This window comes from Ursus arctos, chromosome X (genome assembly GCF_023065955.2).
Source record: "Ursus arctos isolate Adak ecotype North America chromosome X, UrsArc2.0, whole genome shotgun sequence".
Lineage (NCBI taxonomy): Eukaryota > Metazoa > Chordata > Mammalia > Carnivora > Ursidae > Ursus > Ursus arctos.
In genome coordinates this window covers 15380158-15402349 of record NC_079873.1, presented here as the reverse complement: position 1 = coordinate 15402349, position 22192 = coordinate 15380158, and the positions used below count along the sequence as shown (strand labels likewise).

Below are 22192 nucleotides of genomic sequence, written 5' to 3'. Positions count from 1 at the left end.
TCTCCCTGGGAGGGTGCCCAGGCTGCCCAGGCTGCTGAAGACCTGGTTTTCAAGTACAGTCCTCTTGGAGGATTAAAGCTAACTCCCTTGGTGTTATCCTTGTGGATTTCCTTTCTCCCAAAGACTGAGAGCTTCCCCTCACCTGAGGAAGAGAAAGTGCCGAGAGGAGCGGTGATGAGCTCTGGACTAGAAGACAGAAAGGCTTTGCTTGTCAGATTTTTTTCTTTTCCTTTTTTAAAAAAATTCTTCCTTTTAAAGCGAGAGATTTAAAAATGCCATAATTCATAGTTGTGAAATAATGCAAAAGTCAAATTCCCAGCGGCACCTAGGATTAGAGGCGGTCGTTGTGATTTGGGGTCGCTGGCAGCTTTTTCCTGGAGGCAGGCATGGGGCTCAAGTTGACAACATAGTGAGGTGTGCCTTGTGTTTCGTTTCCCTGTCTGAATTTGAGTGTAGACCAGGGTTTTTCCACCTTGGCACTATTAATATTTGGACCAGATCACTCTTTGCTGTGGAGACTGTTCCGTGTCTGTTACAGGGTGTTTGGTAGCATCCCCAGCCTCCATACCCTTGATGCCAATCCCTGTTACCGCCCCCTCCCGCTGTGACGACCACAAATGGCTCCGGTATTGCCAGTGTCCCCTGGGAAGCGAACGAGCCCCGTTTGCGAACTGCTGGTGCAGACCGTGGTCAGCTCTGCAAGGGCACTGCTGCATCTCTGCTGCTGGGCGCACAGTGGACCTTAGTTAATGTTTACTGAATGAATGACAAGTGTAGGGTTCTCTCCAGCCCTCCCCACTAGCCCCGGATCCTCAAACCGACCCAGGAATGGATTTTCTGTCTACATCTATCATGCAGCATGCCCAGCCGTGGCACCGCCACCACACTGGCCCACCCTCCAGGTCCCCACCATTGTTTTGCTTCTTTCTAGCATTGAATATTTGCTAATACCCATGGCTGGATCATTGGCCCTCACAGTGTGGTCCCTGGACCCGCAGCATCAGCATCACCATCACCTGGGGACTTGTTCGAGATGCAGATCCCCAGGCCTTGCCCAGCCCTAGAGGATCAGGAAGCTCAGGGGTTCTGTTTTCACGCATCCTTCATCTGATGCTGATGCCCGCTCATGCGTAAGAACCACTGATGTAGACTGTTCCTTGAGCTTCCCTGTTGATGAGAGTCACCAGGGTGCTTGTGGATTGCTGCTCCCACCTCAGACCTGTTGATGGCAACCCCCAAAGAAGGGAGTCTGGGAAGGCAGAGAAGCAACAGGTTCCCCACATCATTCTTGTCATCAGGAATTGATGGGGAACACCCCCCACTACCACCACCAACTCCTACTCCCCTGGTCAAAGTCCTAGAACATTGTACAGAGCCCGGTGCCATTTTATGCCTCTAAGAAGGGAGCCTGACTCTTTCCTTTGGGAAATGATTCCCCATTCATGACCCTCTGATGCTTTAAGCTGAAGGCATCACTCTTATCCTTCCCTCGCTGTTGCCTGTCAGGAGCGCTGTGCCTCATTCCTTCTCCTCGGTTATAAGCTCCTTGAGAACCAGGTATCAGTCTTATTTAACTTAGCCTCTTTCCCCCAGAATATGACCCAAGTCCATACCCTTATTGCATTTCCAAAATACAAGAAGCTGGAAAACTAAAAGGTTTTTAGTACTTGTTGGGTGATAAAACTTGTCTTGGACTAACATGCATTTATATAGTCTTTATTTATCCTACTTGGGGGGACAAATCTTCCATTTGCTGCAGAATCTTAATGTATTTGATGGTTGGGTGCAGCTCCAGACCCCAGGTGTGAGGATGTTATCTATTGTATGGATGCAATACATTTCCTTTCTAAAATCTAAAAAATTCTGTCCCCAGGGCTTCTGGATAAGTGATTATGAACCCGTAGTGCTTCAGATAATGTTTGTCACTTTAATGAAAGAACTTTAGGTTTTGATGTTGGTGGAAGTAGAAACACTGAGCTTGATACTTTTGTTCTGGTATCCAAAGGAAAAGAATTCTAAGGGTGGCCTGGTACTTTCCACCACTGCTGGAAGTTCTGGAAGGCTTCCTACCAGACTCTGTGACACATGGGATTTTAATCTTCATGTCCTAAAATTGAGTCCAGAGAATTGTCCTGGATTTAATGTTACTTCCTTGGTGTGTGTGTGTGTATACGTTCTGCTTGCTGATATGTTTATTCTGTTTGTTCTGCTGTTATTTTCTTTTTAAGCTGAGGGTACTTTTTCAAGTTGGTTGGTTTGTTTGTTATATGAATAGATTATAAAACCATCTGAATGGAGTCATGGGCTGTGGGCATGTGAGTTCAATTTCTTAAATGGTCTGTTTTTAATCTCATGTAAATTTCTAGAAGTTTAGAGATTGAAATAATGTGTTTTTTGTTGGGGGGGGATGTGAATCATGACCGGACTTCTTGGGGGTTTTAATAGAACAAGTTTCTTAAAATTGGAATACCAATCAGTAATTAGTATAGGGGATCTTGATTTGGAATTAGGCAAAGGTCTCAGGGCCCTTGAACCTTCTGATATCCTACACAACATTTTCTCTGCAACTTTGAATGTGTCTTTTTTTTTCCTTTTTCTGGAAAGAGGGAATCACTGTTTTTTTATCAGATTCTTAAAGGACTCTAAGACAAAGAAGCCAGGGACACCTGGCTGGCTCAGTCGAAAGAGCATGCAACCCTTGATCACAGTGTTGTGAGTTCAGCCCCACTTTGGCTATAGAGATTACTTAAAAATAAATACATAAATGTAAAAAGAGACAAAAATACTCAAGAATTGACTTAGGATTTCAGTCCTAGGCTAATCCATCAGTTTTTTAAAAAAATCTTTCTAAAAAAATAGAGACAAATTCATCTCAATTGCTGGATAACTTGTGCCTTTATTTTTTTATGTGCATATGGGCATTCATGTCTATTTGATCTTGAACTAATTAAATCCATCTGATTGATGAATAGATGGAAAATGCCTGCCTCCAAAAATTCATTTCATTCCCTTACTCTCATCTCTATCTGCTACTCATTTAAAATTTCTAATCTTCCCACATCCAAAAAGCATTTGGAATTATAGTCTTCTTTCAAGACATATCAAATGCCTCCTCCTTTGCAAACTCACTCCTGAATGTAGTCGTGCCTTCCTTGGCAGCACCACGGCCATATCCCGTCAGAGTGAGTCTGTGCTTCTTCCAGCATTTGTCCTTTCTTCTTGTCATCCTTTCACCCTTGCCTTTCCCCAGGCATTAGTTTGTCACTTCCACTCGAGGGTGCAATGGGCAGTGACTTGCGTATCACAGGCCCAAGAACTGACAATGTCTTTTTCATGGTGGTGCCTCAATAAATGTTTGAATTAAAGTAGGGAACGTCTTTGTTCCATATACTAGGAAATTAAAATCATAGTCTCAGGGAGGCCTGGGCGGCTCAGTCGGTTAAGCGTCTGCCTTCAGCTAGGGTCATGATCCCAGGGTCCTGGGATCGAGTCTTGCATCGGGCTCCCTGCTCAGGGGGGAGTCTGCTTCTCCCTCTGCCTTCTCTGCCTACTCTGCCTGCCGCTCTCCCTGCTTGTGCTCTCTCTGTGACAAATAGATAAATAAATTTTTTTAGAAAAATCATAGTCTCAGAGCTAATCCATTTTTTCACTTCTTATTTTTTAGTATCTTAAAACCATTGGTACATCCAAACTGACAGCATGTTTTTCTTTTCCAGTACTGCTGAATTAGGGCCCAAATACCTCAGTAGTAAAAACAAATTCTTATTTTCAAATATATCATGATAACTTAAAATGTGAGCCTATGGTTGCCATGTTTGATCGGGCGTGTTCCGAGTTACAGTGCCTGTGACTAGAGCCATGAACTGTCAGAGCTGGCCAGAACTCCAGTCTAGTCCTGTGTGTTTTTTGGAGCCTCCAGAGCTTCCTTGAGATTATTTTGGGGGCCTGGGTGGGAGATGGGCCAGCCCCACTCTCTAATATAACCAGAGCAGCTCTGTTTTTAATTTTGTATTGGAGTTTTGGAATAAGTTGAAATTTGCTAAAAAGTGTTAACCAAACTGCCCTCTCGTCCCTCGTTGGCCAGTCTCCCATCTTATACCTAAGGACACTGAGGTCCAAAGCTACTGTGTAGTTGCCTCAGATCTTATGCTCAGGACAGCCCAGCTGGGATTGAACCTAGTCTTGCCTGTCCTGACTCCTGGCCCAGACACTGTCCTCCTATTTAGCTGTCCCTCAAATTTTCCTCCACTTTGTAGGTATCACTAGGGGATCAAGAAACATTGAATGGGAGCTGTGTCAGGTTATGAGGATGCAAAAAGGGGTGAGCATGATGTCAAAACCTGCTTCATGGACAATGGTAGTTGACAGTAGCCACTGGTACCCGTATCTCCTCCTTTTATCTGAAATTGGTGCCTTCCAGATAATTCTGTGTCTAATGCCTCACACATAAAATAGCATATGTGATGGGAATGTTTTAAAACTGGGTTATGTTGGCGGTCATGAAACTATATACATTTATTAGAACTATTCATACCATGCAATTAAAATGGGTGATTTTTCTGGTATAAAAATTATATGTCATTAAAGCTGTTTAAAAAAATAAAGTCAAGGGGACACCTGCCCTCCTTAACTAATAGCGAAACTGGGCAGAAAACAAAATGGCCCCGTGAAACATTTTAAAGGCATACTGGCACTTTTTTATAAATATTTTCTCACTATGTTGGTTACACGTCAAGTCCACGGTCATTTATTGACCCCCTGCTATAGGCCAGTTCCTGAGGTAGCAAGAGAAGAGATAGGGGGAGAGGGAGTGACACAGATGCATAGGAAGAGGCTTTTTAAGTGGAGGCAGGTTATAGTCAAGTGTTTCAGGGGAGGTAACTGGAAGTGTCCTCTTCTACTGAGTTCCTTCATGTCAGGGTGCCTTGTGCTTTGAGTGATAAATACCTATGCAGCCACAAAGTAGTGGTAAGCAATACAGTTTTATGGAGTCATGTAACAAGGGATCCAGAGACAGTCCCCCTGACATTGGTTAATTCAGTAGACATCTCAATGGTGTCGAGACTCAGAGTCCCCTCCTCTCTGATTTTCTTGGCCTTCCTCTCATGGTTGAAATATGACTGCAACAGTGTCAAACACTATACTGTCTTCCAATAAGGATGAAACAGTGTTAAAAGCAGAAAGGCAGGGGCAACTATTTTCCTCACAACCCTTTTTTAAATCAGGGAACAAAATCTAACAGCCTCTTTCCCCACCCCCAGCAGATTTCCTCTCACATCTCATTGGCTGGAGGTAGATCACATGTCCAACCCTAAACCAATCACCAACAAAGGGGAGTGAGATTAACAGTATTTGCCTAGACATATCTCACTCATCTCTACAGCTGTGGGTGGTTCCCTATTCCCAAATGTAATACCTGATTGCAGCAGGATTATATGAACTGAGAAGAGAATGGGGAATGGCTCCTGTGAACCAAAGTCTACCACACTTAATGAACTTTTTTGATGGAAAGGAATAGAAACAATGCTTGTTTTTTCCTTTGTTGACCACAGGTGCCTTATCTTGTTTGTAAAATATTTCCATGATTTCGATCCAATGAATTATTTTTCAAACTGGGACTCTGAGGGCAGTTCTTCAATAATGCTCTATTTGTTTCAGTGTTATAAGTTTTGAGGTTGGGGAGTCATATTTCACTAGCACAGTCAATAGGAAAATTGGTAAAGAGCTGTCATTATCCAATTTAAAGATGCTTAACTTTTTCCCTCCTTTTAGAATATTTGGCTGATTCAGAATTTGGGAGGTTTGCTATTATTAATTAAAGAGAGATGAAACGTTAGTAACTCTGTGGACCTAGGAATCTTTAGGCAGATTAATATTGATGGGATTTAGAACTAGTGCCCCTCAGCGCGGCTTAATGAGCAAAAGGCTTCAGGGGCCCAGAGTGCCTAAGATAGAAGGTTTCCAACACTAGGATAGGGGATGTTACTAATATGCTCTGTCTGTTGGACAGAAAGCAAAAACATTTGCCACAGAAAGTGAGTCCCTCTTTTTCCCTGTCCCCTCTCCCTCTTTCCTCCCCGCCCTCCCGTCATATCTGAACCAACCCGAGACCACAGTGTGTCTGTATTACAGATCTTTTTATTGCCTTTATTTTGTACATCACTCTCTTTGATTGATGTGACATTAACCATAATAAGCCCCCCACATTTCAGTCGTATAAATTGTGCTAGGGACGGTATGATTGATACTTGTGTATATAGCTCTAAGTTATGATCTGTCTGCTGCAACCGGCCTGATCCTTGGGAAATATCTAAGGCCTTTCAAAGCCATTACAATTGTTGACTTAGCTGGAGAATAATAAATGCCTGTCCCAGTAGATACTAATTCTCTGAAATTTTTCTTTCTACCTTCTGTCCTAAGTCATTGAACCCCACTTTTCCAAGTTTTACTTTCCCGGCTACCTGACGAATGCTTTTGGTCTCTTCTAAACTGGTGCTTTTGTGTAAATGGAGAAGATTTGACATCAGATAGGTTTTCTTTTTTTAAGTTTGTTTGTTTGTTTGTTTGTTTATTTATTTATTTATTTATGCAGTCTCTATGCCCAACATGGGGGCTCGAACTCACAACCACACGCTCTTCTGACTGAGCCAGCCAGGCACCCCTAACATTGGATAGACTTTCAAAAGCATATCACTGATGGCGCATTTGAACTGGTTTTCAGTGGCTTTAGTGTTTTTCTCTCTTTGGTGTACATCCTTGCTGATGAACATCCCCACCTAAATAGGCAGGTTCCCACAGAGAGGCCGTGGGACGTGTTTGAACAAGTTTATCTCCCCAGTATACACATGTGTATAAAGAACATTTAGTGGGTATTTGTTGGCTGTTTGTGGTTGACACACGTTCACATACAGATACCTGTCTCGGGAGATGTACCATAATGGGGTCTTTTTTATTGTTTCGAGTACCGTGTCAGCTTTGTAACATTACACCGATACCCTGTTTCTGATTTAGTGATGTGTGGAAGGAGGCAGTGAGGGTGGGATTTAAGCTTTTTGCTCTGTGTAGATTATGTCTGCTTATGCATGCACCCAAAGAGTATATAAAATGGTATATAAAATAAAGAGTACATAAAATATTCACCGGAGACCAAGGAAACCTTTTTGCTTTTCTGCCTGAGAGACACAAAGCAGTCAATGGCATTTGATGACATCACATGATTTGTGAGGGGAGAAAAATGAAGAGAATAAATAAGCATGAGCCCCAAATGAGCAATCTGAGGTAGTCTCCTGAGGGTGACCCTTTCTTTATGCAGTCGTATCCTATCTGTTAAGTGTGCTTTTCCCTGAAGTTAGCATGAGAGAGGGCATCTTTTCCTGGGCCAGCTCATTAGCTGAAGCATTGTAAATGTTGTGTTTTCTTTTCTTCTTACAGCCAAGGATTACTGCAAAGTAATATTTCCATATGAGGCACAGAATGACGATGAATTGACAATCAAAGAAGGAGATATAGTGACTCTCATCAATAAGGTAAGCAAGGGTTCCCTCCTGCCTTTAAAACTGCGAACCGCTTCGAGACGTTGACTGGACAGTGCAAGCTTTTGTTTTAGGCCTTGAAACACTTGATTTTCACTCCCTGAACTTCCTAGGAAGAATCTCACGTCTTTCCTCTTGATCAGGCTAAGCCCAATGTATCCAGGTGAATGAACGAACTTGAAAACTGAATAGATTCTATTGGCCTCGGAGCCAGCTGCAGACTGGCATGGCCCGGTGGAAAACTCCATCCTGGAATGTCTAACCCAGAAGGCGGCCTGCTTGGCTGGAGAGCCCGCCCTGCACAGCAACCCTGGCTGTAAAGCTGTGTCATGAGGTATCCAAAGAGGGGCTTTAAAAAGGCAGGTCATGCCTCACAGGCAGCAAGCGCATAAAGAATGTGTGCTGTTCAGATCAAAGACAGGTAGCATGCCTGAGAGAATTTTGCTTGTCTTGTCTGGGCTAAGAAGGTTGGATGATTTTATTATCATTACAGGCAGAGCCCTGTAAACACACAGAGAGCTATAAAATCTGTGTGAGGTGATACAGCTTAACAGAGCCTGGACCGTGTACTATTGATGCTTTCATGCAATGGTACTCACCAAGTAGGCGGTTGAAAAATGTATTATTTAAATGATTCTTAGAATATATGGCGTTTTGTTTGAGATACTGGATTCTCATGATGGTCGAATATGATGAAAAGCTAGAGCCATCTTTAAGATGTGTAAGGTGGCTTTATTTTGAGGTCCAAGTGAGTGGCAGGGAATGCGTGACGCTCTTGGCACAAGCGTGACTTGGGGATCATCATGGCTGCCTGTGCTCATGCAGGGCTAGAAAGCACTGGCAGGGTGGAGAGTGCAGGGAAAGGGGAGAGAGAACAGGGGTTAGGGTGGGGGAGGTAGGCCCGGGGTCTTGCTCCTGTGGCCATTACTGAGAGGGAGGGGATCACGGTGTTTGCCTGCCCCCCTTCCCCCACCCCCATGTGTGTCCATACAGTGATGGGTACGATTTGCCTTTATAGTCCGCGACACTTACCTTTAAGAAATGTTGTAGAAGTTGTGTGTTTTAAGAGCCTGGGCTAGAGATGCCAGGGAATTAATGACCCCAGAGGTTAAGCAGCTCACCAAAGATCAAATTATTTTAGGGAGAGAGCTGGCCTTATCCATATGACAGTGGTATGCTAGACAGTGCTAAGAACACCTTTCTGGAATAGCAAACTACTCCCAGCGCTGCTGAGGGGACAAGAACTTGCCCATTGTTTTACCTGTAAGCTGTTCTCCCTGCATTCATTTTAGCGTATTTCTCTAAGTGTTTTCTGTGGCAGGAGGAAATCAGAACAGGGTAAGATGCAGCCCTTCTTGTTCCTTTCTGCCAGGGAGGCAGAAGTGATTCTTCTCTTCTTTCCCACCCTTCCCCTCATCCTTTCAGGCGGCTTCTGCGAGGCACGTTTCCTATTTTGAACCATACCCTTCACGAAACACTCCAAATAAAGAAGTTGTTAAATAGGTATAAAGCATAATACGAATACTTCGATAATTAGCACAGATACTTCGTTTTAATCCTACAGAGAAAGGGGTAGATCTCTTTCCCCTGTGACGATGAAGCAACCAGAGACCACAGTAACCCATTCTTTGCAATGGGGGACGGGGCACTTTACTGTTTTTGTGTTTCTTTTCTTTCCGTGGGGGGCAGCCTCTTTTTAACTGAAAACCAGATGTATCAATAATATTTAATAAGGTTTTGGGGGGGAAAAGCCCACCACAGATGGTCTCTTATCTGAATACATCTATTTCTACCTTAATATAGTATATTCCTGTCCTTGTCATTTGATTACATATGATGAGAACACATGCATCTTGATGTTTTTGTTCTTACCGGCTTGAGATCCAGTCTGATAAAAAGAATTAAATTTTTCTAAAGAGCTTAGTCAGAAGGAGACTCTTTCATCGTTCCATCCTCCATGCGCACGGCCGGGAGAAAGGCTGTGGAAGGCTGCTCTCAGGAGTGTCCGGGGGATTGTGCCCGATGTCTCAGCTTTCAAAGCTTTAAGCAATTAGGCGCAGTTTAGAAACTGAAGCAGCTTATAGAGTGTATTATGACATTTGCAAAACGTGACCTTGTTATCCTTGCCATACACTTGGCCCCTTGACCTGACCCATGCCCTGCCCCTGCTCCTCAGGCCAAGAACGCCTGTGTCATTCTCACTCTTTCTCCCCCTCCTTCAGCCCTGCCCTCCCTCATGAGCCCAGTGGCACCAGAACCTAGCGATTCTGCCTTCCTGCATCCCTGCCTCTTCATGTCCATGGGAGAGCCAGGCCCAGGCGGAGTCTGTGTCTCCTTCCTCTCCCAGCTTCCTCCATGGGACTTGCTCCAGAGGAGAACCCTGGGGAGTCCAGGGGTGGAGGGATGCTAGCACCCCAGTCTCCTCTTTTTATCACACCCTGATGGTGCTTTGCTCAGGGGACCCCTCTGCTCCAGTGAAAGTCTTTAGCAACTTTCCTCTCCTTTATCGTCAATCGATTCTCCTGGCACTCATTTGCCTGGCTGCTCTGGCCTGAGTCTGGCTTCCTGGCCTTGGTCCACCTCACTGTTCTACAAGCTCTCCTGGGATGTCCCCATCCTGCTCGTGCATCTTCCCTAATTTGACCCAGGCCGTGTTCCTGCTGCCCAGGACACCCCCTGCCAACCCACTAAGTTGGTTTTTCAATAGCTAAAAATACAACCAGTCTTAACTCATGCTGCATTATGTACCTGGACCCATTTTTAGCTTGTTACTTAAGAGCGCACCCTGTGCACTATTAATTTTGTTTTTATTATTATTTTATATGGTCTGTGAAATCAGGTCTCTTGGCATCCTGTCCTTCAGCAGGTTTTGAGTTTTATTCTCATAAAATATCTGCCAGCTTTGATCTAGCATTCCCCTTGTTTGGAAGCATTTTAAAATGACAATTGCCATGCAGGCTACCAGCTCAGAGAAACCAAGGTTTGAATTCCGGCAACACCATTCATGGCTGTGTGTCGTTGGGCATTTCACTTAACCCCTCTGAGCCTCAGTTTCCTCAGCCAGAAAGCAGACCTCACAGGGCTGCTTCGAGGATTTGCTAAGGTGCTGTGTATACATGAATTGTCACTTCGACTTTGGCCGCTCTTTCTCTGACCTCGGAAACAGGGAAGGAAGGGCTCTTGTGACTGGGCCCATTTTGCCGCTGGGGCAGGAACACCATGATATGAGGTGGGTAACAGCGGTGGAAGATTTGCCTGAAAATAGCTCAGAATTGACAGTGGGTGAGATTTCAGCAAGAATTTGGAGAAAAAACATGCTGTAAGTATTTTGCTTGCTGAAAAGTGGGGGGAAATGTAGTCTGAGTCTGTCACACCCTGCTGATGTCATAGAAAATTCTCACATCTTCCTCAGAGTTAAAGGATCACCTAGAAATTCCTTTAGATGAATATGTGCTGTTGATATTGTAAAGAGAAGAGCTTCACTATGATCTGTTTCATGTGTATTTTGATATGCTTCTTTATTGTATGTATGAGTTGAGATGAAATACCTGAATCATTGTTGTCTAAATTCGACTTCTTTGGCTGGAGATGTTCTCGATTTACCCCAAATTCCACTGGTGTTTTTCTTTCAGAGTCATCTAAGGTGGTTTCCCTTTGTCCTGTTTTTCTGTGCTGTGGCAGGAGTCACAGGGCAGGCGTTGCCCTCATTTTTAGCCCTAGATTGTCATTTCGTGTAGCTTTCTAGAAAATGACTCAGACACCCTTAGTGGGTGCCTGTAAGCCCTCCACGGTTCCTGAAATAATGTGCAAAGACCTGAACTATTTGTGTGTGTCCCTGGAAACTGGGATGAAATGTGGCAATCCAAATGGTTTGTTTTTTAGTTTATTTATAAAGAATTCTTGTGGATTTGGGAACATTTCCACTTGCACAGAACACACCTGTGTTTAGCTTTTATTTCCAGTCACTCAAAAATAGCTTCTTCATCTGTGTTTCTGCCGCCCCCACCCCTGCCTTCGTGATTTGTGCTCAGAACACGGTTGAAAGGGTTCAGAAGCCTTTGGGTCTGGTTTCCAACCAGAGAAGCTCCCTGGAGAAAGGCCGAGAGCAGCCTGGTGCAGGCCAGGCTGGGTTCAGCTGTAACGGTGGCCGTCACCGGGTGCTCCTTGCTCTGACCACTGCCACCTGGGGGAGAGAGAGCCCAGCTATGGAGAGGGCCGATGTTCCTGCCCTCGGCCAAGAGCATCCTGGCCTCAGCCCCCCTAACCTGGAAGGAAGGGCTTCCCAGGTGATCCCTTTGTAAACAGGGATCTTTAAGTATGTATTTCTGATTAAAAACTCCGCTGAGTAGCCTTGTCTTCAGCCCCTCACAAAGCAGACACAACACCCGCCCCCGTTTCTTCATGGGTGTAAGCCTATCTGAGAACATGAAGGTAAACACTAAGAAAGATAATATTATTGATAAAAATCATGGAGCAGTGGAGATGGAAGGGAGGGGAAGGAAACTGATAGAGGCACCCTAAAGAAAGAGGGAAGCCGGAAGATTAGATAAAGGTAGAAATGAAAGAAAAAATATAAAGGGGGGCTCCTGGGTGGCTCAGGCGTTTAAGCATCTGCCTTCTGGGGTCATGATCCCGGGGTCCAGCTCAGCGGGGAGCCTGCTTCTCCCTCTGCCTGCTGCTCCCCCTCCCCCCACTCATGCTCTCACTTGCTTTCTCTCTCAAATAAATAAATAAATAAATCTTAAAAAAAAAAAAAGAAAAAATACGAAGTGAGAGTTTCACCTTTTCCTCAGGATATATCAAACCAGGGAGCCTTTAATATTTGGAGCTTGACCTGCCGTGAGGGCGGAGTTCGGACTGCACACTAGCTAACCAGCTTCCTTCATCTCTACCCTCCTCCTTTCTAGACAACTCTTGAGCATCTGACTTAATAGTGGGTCAATTAATGTGCGCGGCCACAGCTTCCCAGGGCAGAACCCTTCCGGGGTGGCTGGCAGCAGGAGCCCAGGGCCCCTCGTCGCCGTTCCCTTCCCGCCTGGCGGCCCTGGAAGTTAGGTGGGACCGCGGCTGTCCTGTGCAGATCGCTGAGAAGGAACAGGGAGGCCTAGAGCGCGGACGCGACTTTCCCAGGGTCTCCAAGCACGGCAGGGGCAGAACCAGGGCAGGGGTGTGCTGCCTGAGCTGCCTGTGGGGCTGTCGCACGCTCCTAGAAGGTGGGGCTCGGGCGCTCCCGGAGGTGACTTGTCTACTCCCAGAGTCATCCTCTGTTGCTGGATATCTAGGGCGAGTGCCTATCGCGTTTTCTTTCTACCTTAATGGCATTATCATTATTTAATTGGGAAAAGAGTATTACCATGCCATTACCCCATCTGCTTGCCTGTTGGTATCCACGGTTGTAGGGTCAGGGTCATCCATGACTTTCTGATTCCACTGTCACCTCCGCAGAAATGAAATGATAATCAGTGCAGAGGAAGTGATGAGCTCGGCTCAGGGCTAATGTTGGTTCTTTCCGTGCCTGAAGCCCTCTTCTCCCCCTTCCTTCCGCTGTCTTCTGTGCCGGCAGATTTTGCCTTCTTCTTTTCTTCCGGCTGGGTACCCTTAGTTTTCTGCTTGCTTTTAGCAGAAGGAAGGAAGGAAGGAAGGAAGGAAGGAAGGAAGGAAGGAAGGAAAGAGAGAGGGAGGGAGGGAGGGAGGGAGGGAAGGAAGGAAGGGAGGAAGAAAAGAAAGAAAGGAGGGAGGGAAGAAGGGGAGGAGGGAGGGAGAGAAAGGTGGGAGTCCTGAGCTCCTTCTTAAGTCATTCTGTGATTATGTTCTTTTGTTTGTTCTAATGTTTATTTTCCCTTCCTGCCTCCCTCCAATTAATTCATTAATTGAAACATTTATTCACGAGAGAAATGTTTTCACACTTCCTTGCTTCCCACCCCACAGGAAGTAAGGATGTTTCCTCAAAGAGAATTGGTTTTAGGAATCTCAAGAAAGGTTCTCAAGCTGGTATAAGAAAGCCCATCAGCTAAATAGATTGCTGGCCTTGACCCTTTCTCTCTGCACTGCTGAAGCTTTTAGCAGAGCTTAAATGCTAGGATTAAATGTGGTTTCAAGGGTGAGGAGTAAATTAGCAGGTGTCACCCTGAAAATGATGACACACTGACAGACCCATTAGAAGGACATGTTTTATGAGTGAATGAAGAAGTTAAGCATAGGTCTGGATCATCTGGGTTTACACACATGTGAAGAATGCCAGTGTTCAGCAAATGAGTCATTTATGTCATAGGGTGTGTTTTTTGTGGTATGGCCTGTCTTGTTAGACTGCATATGTCCTTCCTGGAGACAGAAGTCACAATACATCTCCTCCTCAGAGCATTAGAAATCCCAAGGAATATGGTTTGCTCCTGTTTTGTCTTCCTCTTTAAAGTAACCAGGACACTGGGACCGTTGAGAAGAATCCTGATACCCTAAGTACATTTGATCAAAACTCTTCCTCACTGAGCTCATTTATTATCATAAACACGGTTTTAAATTATATGAGGTTGGTAAACATAGGACTTGAGGTGGTAGAAAATTTTTCGTTAGTTTACCAGTAGACAGTCAAAACAGTACCACCCCCAAATTTTGACGGCCATGATGGCAGATTTTTCATAGACAGATGACTTTGCTGTTGATAAGACTCTCCAGCTTTTTCCGCCTCCACAAATGATGTAAAACTGTTGAAAGGGACCCTGCATTTGTTCAGCCTAACGGGCATCTCCATCCAGAGTGCTGTGTTTTAGCGGCAGGACATTAGTAATCCGTGCAACACCATCTTGGGATACTTTTCTCCTGCAACACACAGAAAAACCTGCAGGTGTCTTAAGGAATTAGAGAAACTCTTACTGTTTTCTGTTTCCAACCTTTCTGTTTGTATTACTCAGAGAGGGCCACTGTGAGAATTAAATGAGATGTTGTGGCTCAAAGTGCTTTAGAAATATAAAAGTTGAGGGGCGCCTGGGTGGCTCAGTCGTTAAGCGTCTGCCTTTGGCTCAGGGCGTGATCCCAGCGTTCTGGGATTGAGCCCCACGTCAGGCTCCTCCGCTGGGAGCCTGCTTCTTCCTCTCCCATTCCCCCTGCTTGTGTTCCGCCTCTCACTGGCTGTCTCTCTGTCAAATAAATAAATAAAATCTTTTAAAAAAAAAAGAAAAAAGAAATATAAAAGTTGAATTCTCGTTACTGCTCTGAGAAGTTATTATGGGAAGAAGAAAAAACAAATGCCCAGTGACTGGAAGTTTTTACTTCACATATTGAACTGTCCTGAAATTCAGTTCAGCACTTTCCCTGAAATCCCCCTTTATTATTTATTTTTTGACTTTTCTTAGGATAAAAGTAATTTATTATAGTTATATAGCCTCTGTCTTATTAATCTCAAAGCTTCTCACATTCACATATGAATTTTATTAAAATATGCTTTTCTGAGATGGAAAGTGGCATGGAATGTACTTTTAAATAGCACTTTAAAACTATATAAATAATACTTATTCTTAGGGAAAAATGAGAAGACAACAGATAAATAGATAAATACTAAGAAAAGCCAAAATCACCTGTGACCTCACCACCTTCAGATTACCTCTCAGTATTTGAGCTGTATTCTTCCAAATGTTTAATACGCAGAGACACACACAATTTACAGTTCAAAATAAAAACAAGATCACATCACACGCACTATTTTGTAATTCTCTTTTTTCAAAATAGATCATGCCTGTCTTTGGCAGCATGGTTAAATGGTTCCTTAGAGTCCTATTGTACGAAATACTGCAGTTCTTTTATGTTTAGCTCGTTCCTAGGTTTTCCTTATTTTAGACCATGTTGCGTGCATCACCACTTGGTGAATTCTTGTGCATGTAATTAGTTCTGCCACTTTCTACTACTTGTATAACCTTGGGAAGATGGCTCAGTTTCTCTGTGCCTCAGTTTCCACATCTGTGAAATGGGGATGATGATAGTACCTACCTCTTGGCATTGCAAAGATTAAATGAGTCGAAGTAGGTAAAGCACTTAGCATGCCTCACTCAGAGTAAGTGCTGTAAAAATGTTAATAGTTGTTATTATTTCTTGATGATAAATAGCTAACTGTAATGCTGCCTCAGTTCCTTTTAAAAGTATTTGAGTGATGTTATGAAAGATAGTGCCAAATTAGCCTCCCCACAAGAGTGTGTGCAAATATGTTTTCCTATCCGTGTCATCCTTGGATATTATCATTCTTTCTAATCTCTGCTAATCTGATAGGTGTTTGCATTTTTTAAAATGATTACTCAAGTTGAAAATTTTATGTGTCATTTTCCATTTGATTTTTATAAAAATACCTTATATTCATGACATTAACCTGTCATCTTCCACATTACAAATGTTTTTTCTTAGTTTATGACTCAGAGAGATATTTAAGAAAAATATCATTAACAATAAATACCTTTTAGACTTAAATTTTATCCATTTTCTGGTTAACTAGATAATGCAGTACAATTTATCCTTTTAAGAATAGTTTTACTTAAGGCTTTTATATTTTAGTCCTAGTTGGAAAGGGTAGCTGGCTATTAAATGCATTCCTTTTCTGCCTTCCTCAGGGCTTTCAGAGGTTCTATTTAAAGCTTCTGTCCTTACAAGCATTTTTTTTACAGTGGCATTCAGAGAGCCCCTGAGGTTCTGCATGGATGTATATAAGGATCCTCATATTCTAGATCAGAGCTTGGCCAACTTTTTCTGTAAAGGGCCAGAGAGTAAATATTTTAGGCTTGATGGTCTTTGTTGCAACTATGCAAAAGCAGTCATAGAAGTAAATGAATGGGCATGGCTGAGTTCCAATAAAACTTTATTTATAGATACTTAAATTTGAATTTTGTGTGATTTTTCACATGCCTTGAAATATCCTTCTTTTGGTTTTTTTAAAACCACTTAAAAATGTATAAATTCTTCTCAGTGGGATGAACAGAAATACCTAGCAGGCCAGATTTGGTCCATGGGCTATGTTTGCTGGCCCCCGAGATAGAATGTCTAGAAACAGACCCAAAAAGTACAGCCAATTAATTTTCAACAAAGGTGTAGGGAGAATTTAAGAAAGAAAGGATAGTCTTTTCAGAAATGGTGTTAGCACAATTGGAAATCCATAAGCAAAACAAAAACAAAACTGCCCTACCCTAAACCTAATACATCATGTAAACATCAACTCCGGATGGACTGAGTAGATGGGCGTGTACCACAGATCCACTCCAATGTAACACAGGTCGACGTGAAAACAAAAACCACAAAACGTTATTTATGAAAACATAGGAGAAGGAGTTGTTAGACACGACACCAAAAGCACAGTCCATGAAAGAAAATACTGCTAAATTGAACTTTGGCAAAATCAAAAACTTACGCTCTGCAAAGATACCGTTAAGAGAATGTTGGTTGACCTATTTTCTTACAAGGCGATTTGAGCTTTGTTGAGTAAACAATTACCTGATAAGTAATTGCATGAAGTTCAAGGACCTTGGTTTTGTTCTCAGTCTTCCTGGGAATATGCTTTGTCACACAAGACTGCAAATCTCCCTTATCAGAGCCCTTCCCCCCAAGGTGGCAAACAAATGTAGCCACATTCTACCAGTCAGGCCGAGGCTCAGCTGAGCAGCCGGAGGGCCTAGATTTGACCTGGGAATTGTATCTCTCACTCACTGCACATGGCCTATAAGCTACATTTGCTGAGTACAGAGAAAAAAGTCCTCCAAACAACATTTTATGCCAAGGAACAAGATTTCCTAATAGGAAAACTGAAATATAGATTTGTTTGGTGAAGAACGGAGATGAGAGGTAGGAGTTAAGGAATTTGCCAATAGTTGCTACAGCTGGCTTGGATGATCTTGACATTCATAATGATCATGGCTATGCCCTTTACCTCATATTCCTTCCTGGTCCTTACCTGTCAAATGAAGATACTCCCCCATCTTCATCCGTAACAGCTTTCTTTGTTACCTCTTAGAGGTGGTGCAGGAGCTAAGAAAATCCCTTGAAACATAATGAAAGATGCTTTATAAATGTCAGTGTCTTTGTCAATGAAGCAAAATGATTTTTTTTTATTATATCTACTACCCTTTTAGTAGAAGAAAAGCATGTGTCAGGATGCAGAATCGATACAGTTTTTTAAACATATATGCAAATGAAAACTCAGCTATAAGATGCACATCCTTGAGAGGTAAACTGTGTTATTAGCCATTGCTTTGGATGAGCCGAAAGTATCATTAGAAACAGCTTTCAAAATTTAGCATTAAATGGGCGCCTGGGTGGCTCAGTCGGTTAAGTGTCTGACTCTTGGTTTCGGCTCAGGCCATGATCTCATGGGTCGTGGGATCAAGCCCTGCAGTGGGGTCCATGCTCATTAGGGAGTCTGCTTGAAGATTCTTTCCCTCTGCCCCTCCCTCCACTTGTGCATGCTCCCTCTTTCTCGTTCTCAAATAAATCTTTAAAAAAAAATTTAAACTGAGGGCCTCGGAGGGGAGGGGAGTGGGGGAATGGGATAGACCGGTGATGGGTAGTAAGGAGGGCACGTATTGCATGGTGCACTGGGTGTTATACGCAACTAATGAATCATCGAGCCTTACATCGGAAACCGGGGATGTACTGTATGGTGACTAACATAATATAATAAGAAATCATTAAAAAAATAAATAATAAAAATAAAAAATAAAAAAAATTTAGCATTAAATGGTCATCTCAATGTAAATGATTTAACAAGTAGAAAATGGGAAATTTCTATTTAAAAAATTGCATAATTTTACATATTTGATTATGTTTAAATAGACCAAAAAAATGTAGGAGTGCTTCCTTAATGAGTTGCATTTTGTGTATGACTTGTTCACGTGCCTTCATGTGTTAATGTTAACGTCATGCTAAAAGCCCAATCGTAAGTACACAGGAAAGGTCCTCTCTGCAAATATCTTGTTTTCACATGATTACTGATTTTTGAAGTAGATTTATGGGGGTACAAGGTCTTCCATTCTGATATTAGAAAAAAGGCTAAAAGCATAAGTATTTCCTGAAACTTTAGATTACATAACATGCAAATAAAATAATGAAATCAGTAAGGTATTCTTGTATATTTGTTGTACACAAACTATATGGCCATGCCCCACAACTCCTGGAGATGCCCAGTGTGAATGGAGGCCCTGGAGTTGGACCAGTACGGAAGTATCTGTTGGGTGCCGTTCTCTGAAGACTTCGGCTCCAGATAGAAGCATCTTTTTCTAAGAGGGAAACAGGCTGTGAGTAGCAAGGCCTTTGGGGCTTCTGCTCTGGCTTGTCTCCTATCAAAATCCCTCAGGCCTTCCTCATTCCAGCCAGCCTGCCTCTCATAGTGTCTGTGAAAGTTCTGTTCTCTTTCTGGGGACCGAGATTTGATTTCGGCTTTTCGTTCAGTTCTTAGTGACATCTGGACTCAAACGTTACTTCCGTGGCATTTCCTAACCCATGTGCTACGAGTGGGTTATGGGAGTCTCGGGTGTGATCCCCTCAGCTCTCCAGGTGGATGGAAAGGGCCTTAGGTAGCTGGAACCCCCCCCCCGGGTTGTTGGCCTTCAACAACATTTGGCTTCCAACAATATGTCATCAAATTATTATCATTTTACATGTGTGCTATTATCTGAAAAAAGTTGGGTGGCACTGACTTACTGCATGTATTTAAATTTATCATATAACGATGTTTAACACTGACTCTACTTTTCCTTAGGGAATATTCCACCTTCCCTGTTGGAGAAAGGTGCATATGACTAGCAGAGGAGACTCCAAGATAATTAAAAACTCTCGTATGTCTTTTCATTTTAGAAATTCTTTCTCTAGGACTTCTTTTGGGAATTAGACCTTGAAATAGCTCAGACTTTTAAAGATAGAGCTTCAAGTTCTATTAAATCTAGAAAAAAATAAATTCTAATTAAAGAAACAGTCTTTTTAAGCAAGCATAACTTCTGGTTGTAGCCACGATGGAGTCAAAGGTGTCAGGCTTACCCTCCTGCCACAGACACCTTTAAGATTGGACAAAATACGTGAAACCACTGTTTTTAGGCACTGGGTAATACATAGCTTGGTGATGTAATCCTTGAGAGAAGGATTCCACATCACCCCTGGCTTTTTCCTCGGGGGCACTTTCTAAATTGTGGCAGAGGGCAGTGGAGCCCCAACAGAAAGCAGAAGATTCATTGAATCTTCTGGAAAGGAAGGAAACAGAGATTGTAATTCAGGCCTGCCAAGGTGACTGGACTTTTCAGGGCAGTGAATTGCTGAGGAGCGAGCTGTACAAAGAAAGGGCCCCAGAAGCCTATATATAGGAGTCCCTCGAGTCTTTTGCCAAATACTAAAGCTGTGCATCAACAGGGCAAGACTCCACCAGGCCTGGAAGAAAATCAGCATAAGGACGTGGGTGGGCTGTGAGCTGAGGGAATATCCCAGAAGTCTCCAGGGATGGGAGATGTTAGAGTTCTGGCCAAGCAGGGTAGAAAAACGTTGCTGAACACCACTGGCATCTAACTGAGAACCCAGAAAAGGCAGTCTCAGGAACAGCACTACCCCAACCTACCCTAACAAAGCCTTAAGCCACGTGTTGACAGGTCAAGCTGATCCGCAAGTCACTTTCTTGCCATAGCAGAACTCAGCACTCTTACAAGGAAGACCTCAAAATCCAGTCTCAACAGTGCAGCTTGCACAGTTGTTGAGAACATACAATCACAAATTATGTATGAAGAAGCAGGAAAATGTGAGGTATGGTGTGGGTGGCTTCTAGAAGACATGGGAGCATTTCTGAATAGTTTTCAGGCATCCATACATGCTTCGATTCATATTGGCATGACCAAGGGGAGGCTCAATTACTGCTCTTTGTGTGTTCCTCATCCAGTTTTTCATTACCAGTCACATAATATGTAAAACAGAAGCGGAGGTTAGTGTCGCAAAGACTCTAAGTTATTGCCCAATAAAAAGTCAGGATTTTTTACAAGTTAGATAAACTCTTTGAGGTCATGAGTTTCCAGTATCACAAAACAGTGAATGACTCCCTAAGCCTTGATGATCCTAGGATGTTGACATTTGGAATGTGACATTTTTCTTCCTTTAATTTCTTTCATCAGTGTTTTTATAGTTTTCATGGTATAGGTCCTTCACCTCCTTGGTTAAGTTTATTCCTAAGTATTTTATTATTTTTGGTGTAACTGTGAATGGGATAGTTTTCTCAATGTCTTTCTGGTACTTCGTTGTTAGTGTATAGAAATGCAACATATTTCCATATATTAATATTGTGTCCTGTGGCCTTACTGAATTCATTTATCAGTTTGAGTAGTTTTGGTGGAGTCTAGGCTTTTCCATATAGAGTATCATGCAAATAGTGGAAATTTGACTTCTTCCACACTGGTTTGAATGCCTCTTACTCCTTTTTGTTGTCTGATTGCTGTGGGTAGGACATCCAGTACTATGTTGAATAGAAGTGGGGAGAGTGGACATCCCTGTCTTGTTCCTGACTTAGGGGAAAGGCTCTCAGTTTTTCCCCATTAAGGATGATGTTAACTGTGGATTTTTCATATAAGGCCTTTATTATGTTAAGGTATGTTCCCTTCTAGACCTACTTTGTTGAGAGTTTTTATCACGAATGGATGTTGCACTTTGTCAAATGCTTTTTCTGCATCTGTTGAGATGATCATATGGTTTTTATAAACCTTTCTCTCGTTAATGTGATGTATCACATCAGGTTGTGAATATCAAACCACCCTGGCAATCCAGGAATAAATCCCACTTGATCGTGGTGACTGATTTTTTTAATGCACTGTTGGATTTGGTTTGCTGATATTTTGTTGAGGATTTTACGTTCATCAGGGATATTGGCCTGTAGTTCTCTTTTTTTGTAGTGTCTTTATCTGGTTTAGTGTCAGGGTAATGCTGGCCTCATAGAATGAATTTGGAAGCTTTCCTTCCTCTCCTATTTTTTGGAATAGTTTGAGAAGAATAGGTATTAACTCTGCTTTAAGTGTTTGGTAGAATTCCCATGTGAAACCATCTGGTCCTGACTTTTGTTTGTTGGGAATTTTTTGATTGCTGATTCAATTTCATTGCTGGTAATCAGTCTGTTCAAATTTTCTGTTTCTTCCTGATTCAGTTTTGGGAGGTTATATGTCTCTAGGAATTTGTCCATTTCCTCTAGGTTGTCCAATTTGTTGGCATATAATTTTTCATAATATTCTCTTATAATCTTTTGTATTTCTGTGGCGTCAGTTGTTATTTCTCTTCCTTCATTTCTGATTTTATTTATTTGAGTGCTCTCCCTTTTTTTCTTGATGAGTCTGGCTAAAGATTTATCCATTTTGTTTATCTTTTCAAAGAACCAGCTCCTGGTTTCATTGATCTGTTCTATTGGTTTTTTTAGTCTGGAATCTGACATTTCCATGAGTGAGTTCATCTCTGGGACTGTCTCCTTGGCTTCTCTCATGAACTGTGGTCTGCCAGGCATTTCTTCTGACACTGAGATAGACAGTAGTCTTCTTTTTCCCTCTTACCTCATAAACCATGATGTTGATGAGCTTGCTTTAATAACTGACTTACGGGGATGTTGGAAATTCTGAGCAGAAATCCCAGCCATGCAGAATAATTGCATCTCTTGGGGAGGTGTTAACAAGCGGAGGCAAAGC

General features: G+C 42.7%; 1 protein-coding gene across 10 annotated transcripts in view; it reads left to right on the top strand.

The window, feature by feature from the left end:
- SH3KBP1 (SH3 domain containing kinase binding protein 1) overlaps positions 1-22192 on the top strand; it is a 324749-nt gene that overhangs the window by 230755 nt on the left and 71802 nt on the right. For all 10 annotated transcript variants that reach the window (XM_026480216.4, XM_057310446.1, XM_044377583.3 and 7 more), the window contains one exon: positions 7432-7526. In XM_026480216.4, coding sequence (XP_026336001.1) covers positions 7432-7526 — 95 coding nt within the window. The remainder of the gene's footprint in view (positions 1-7431; positions 7527-22192) is intronic.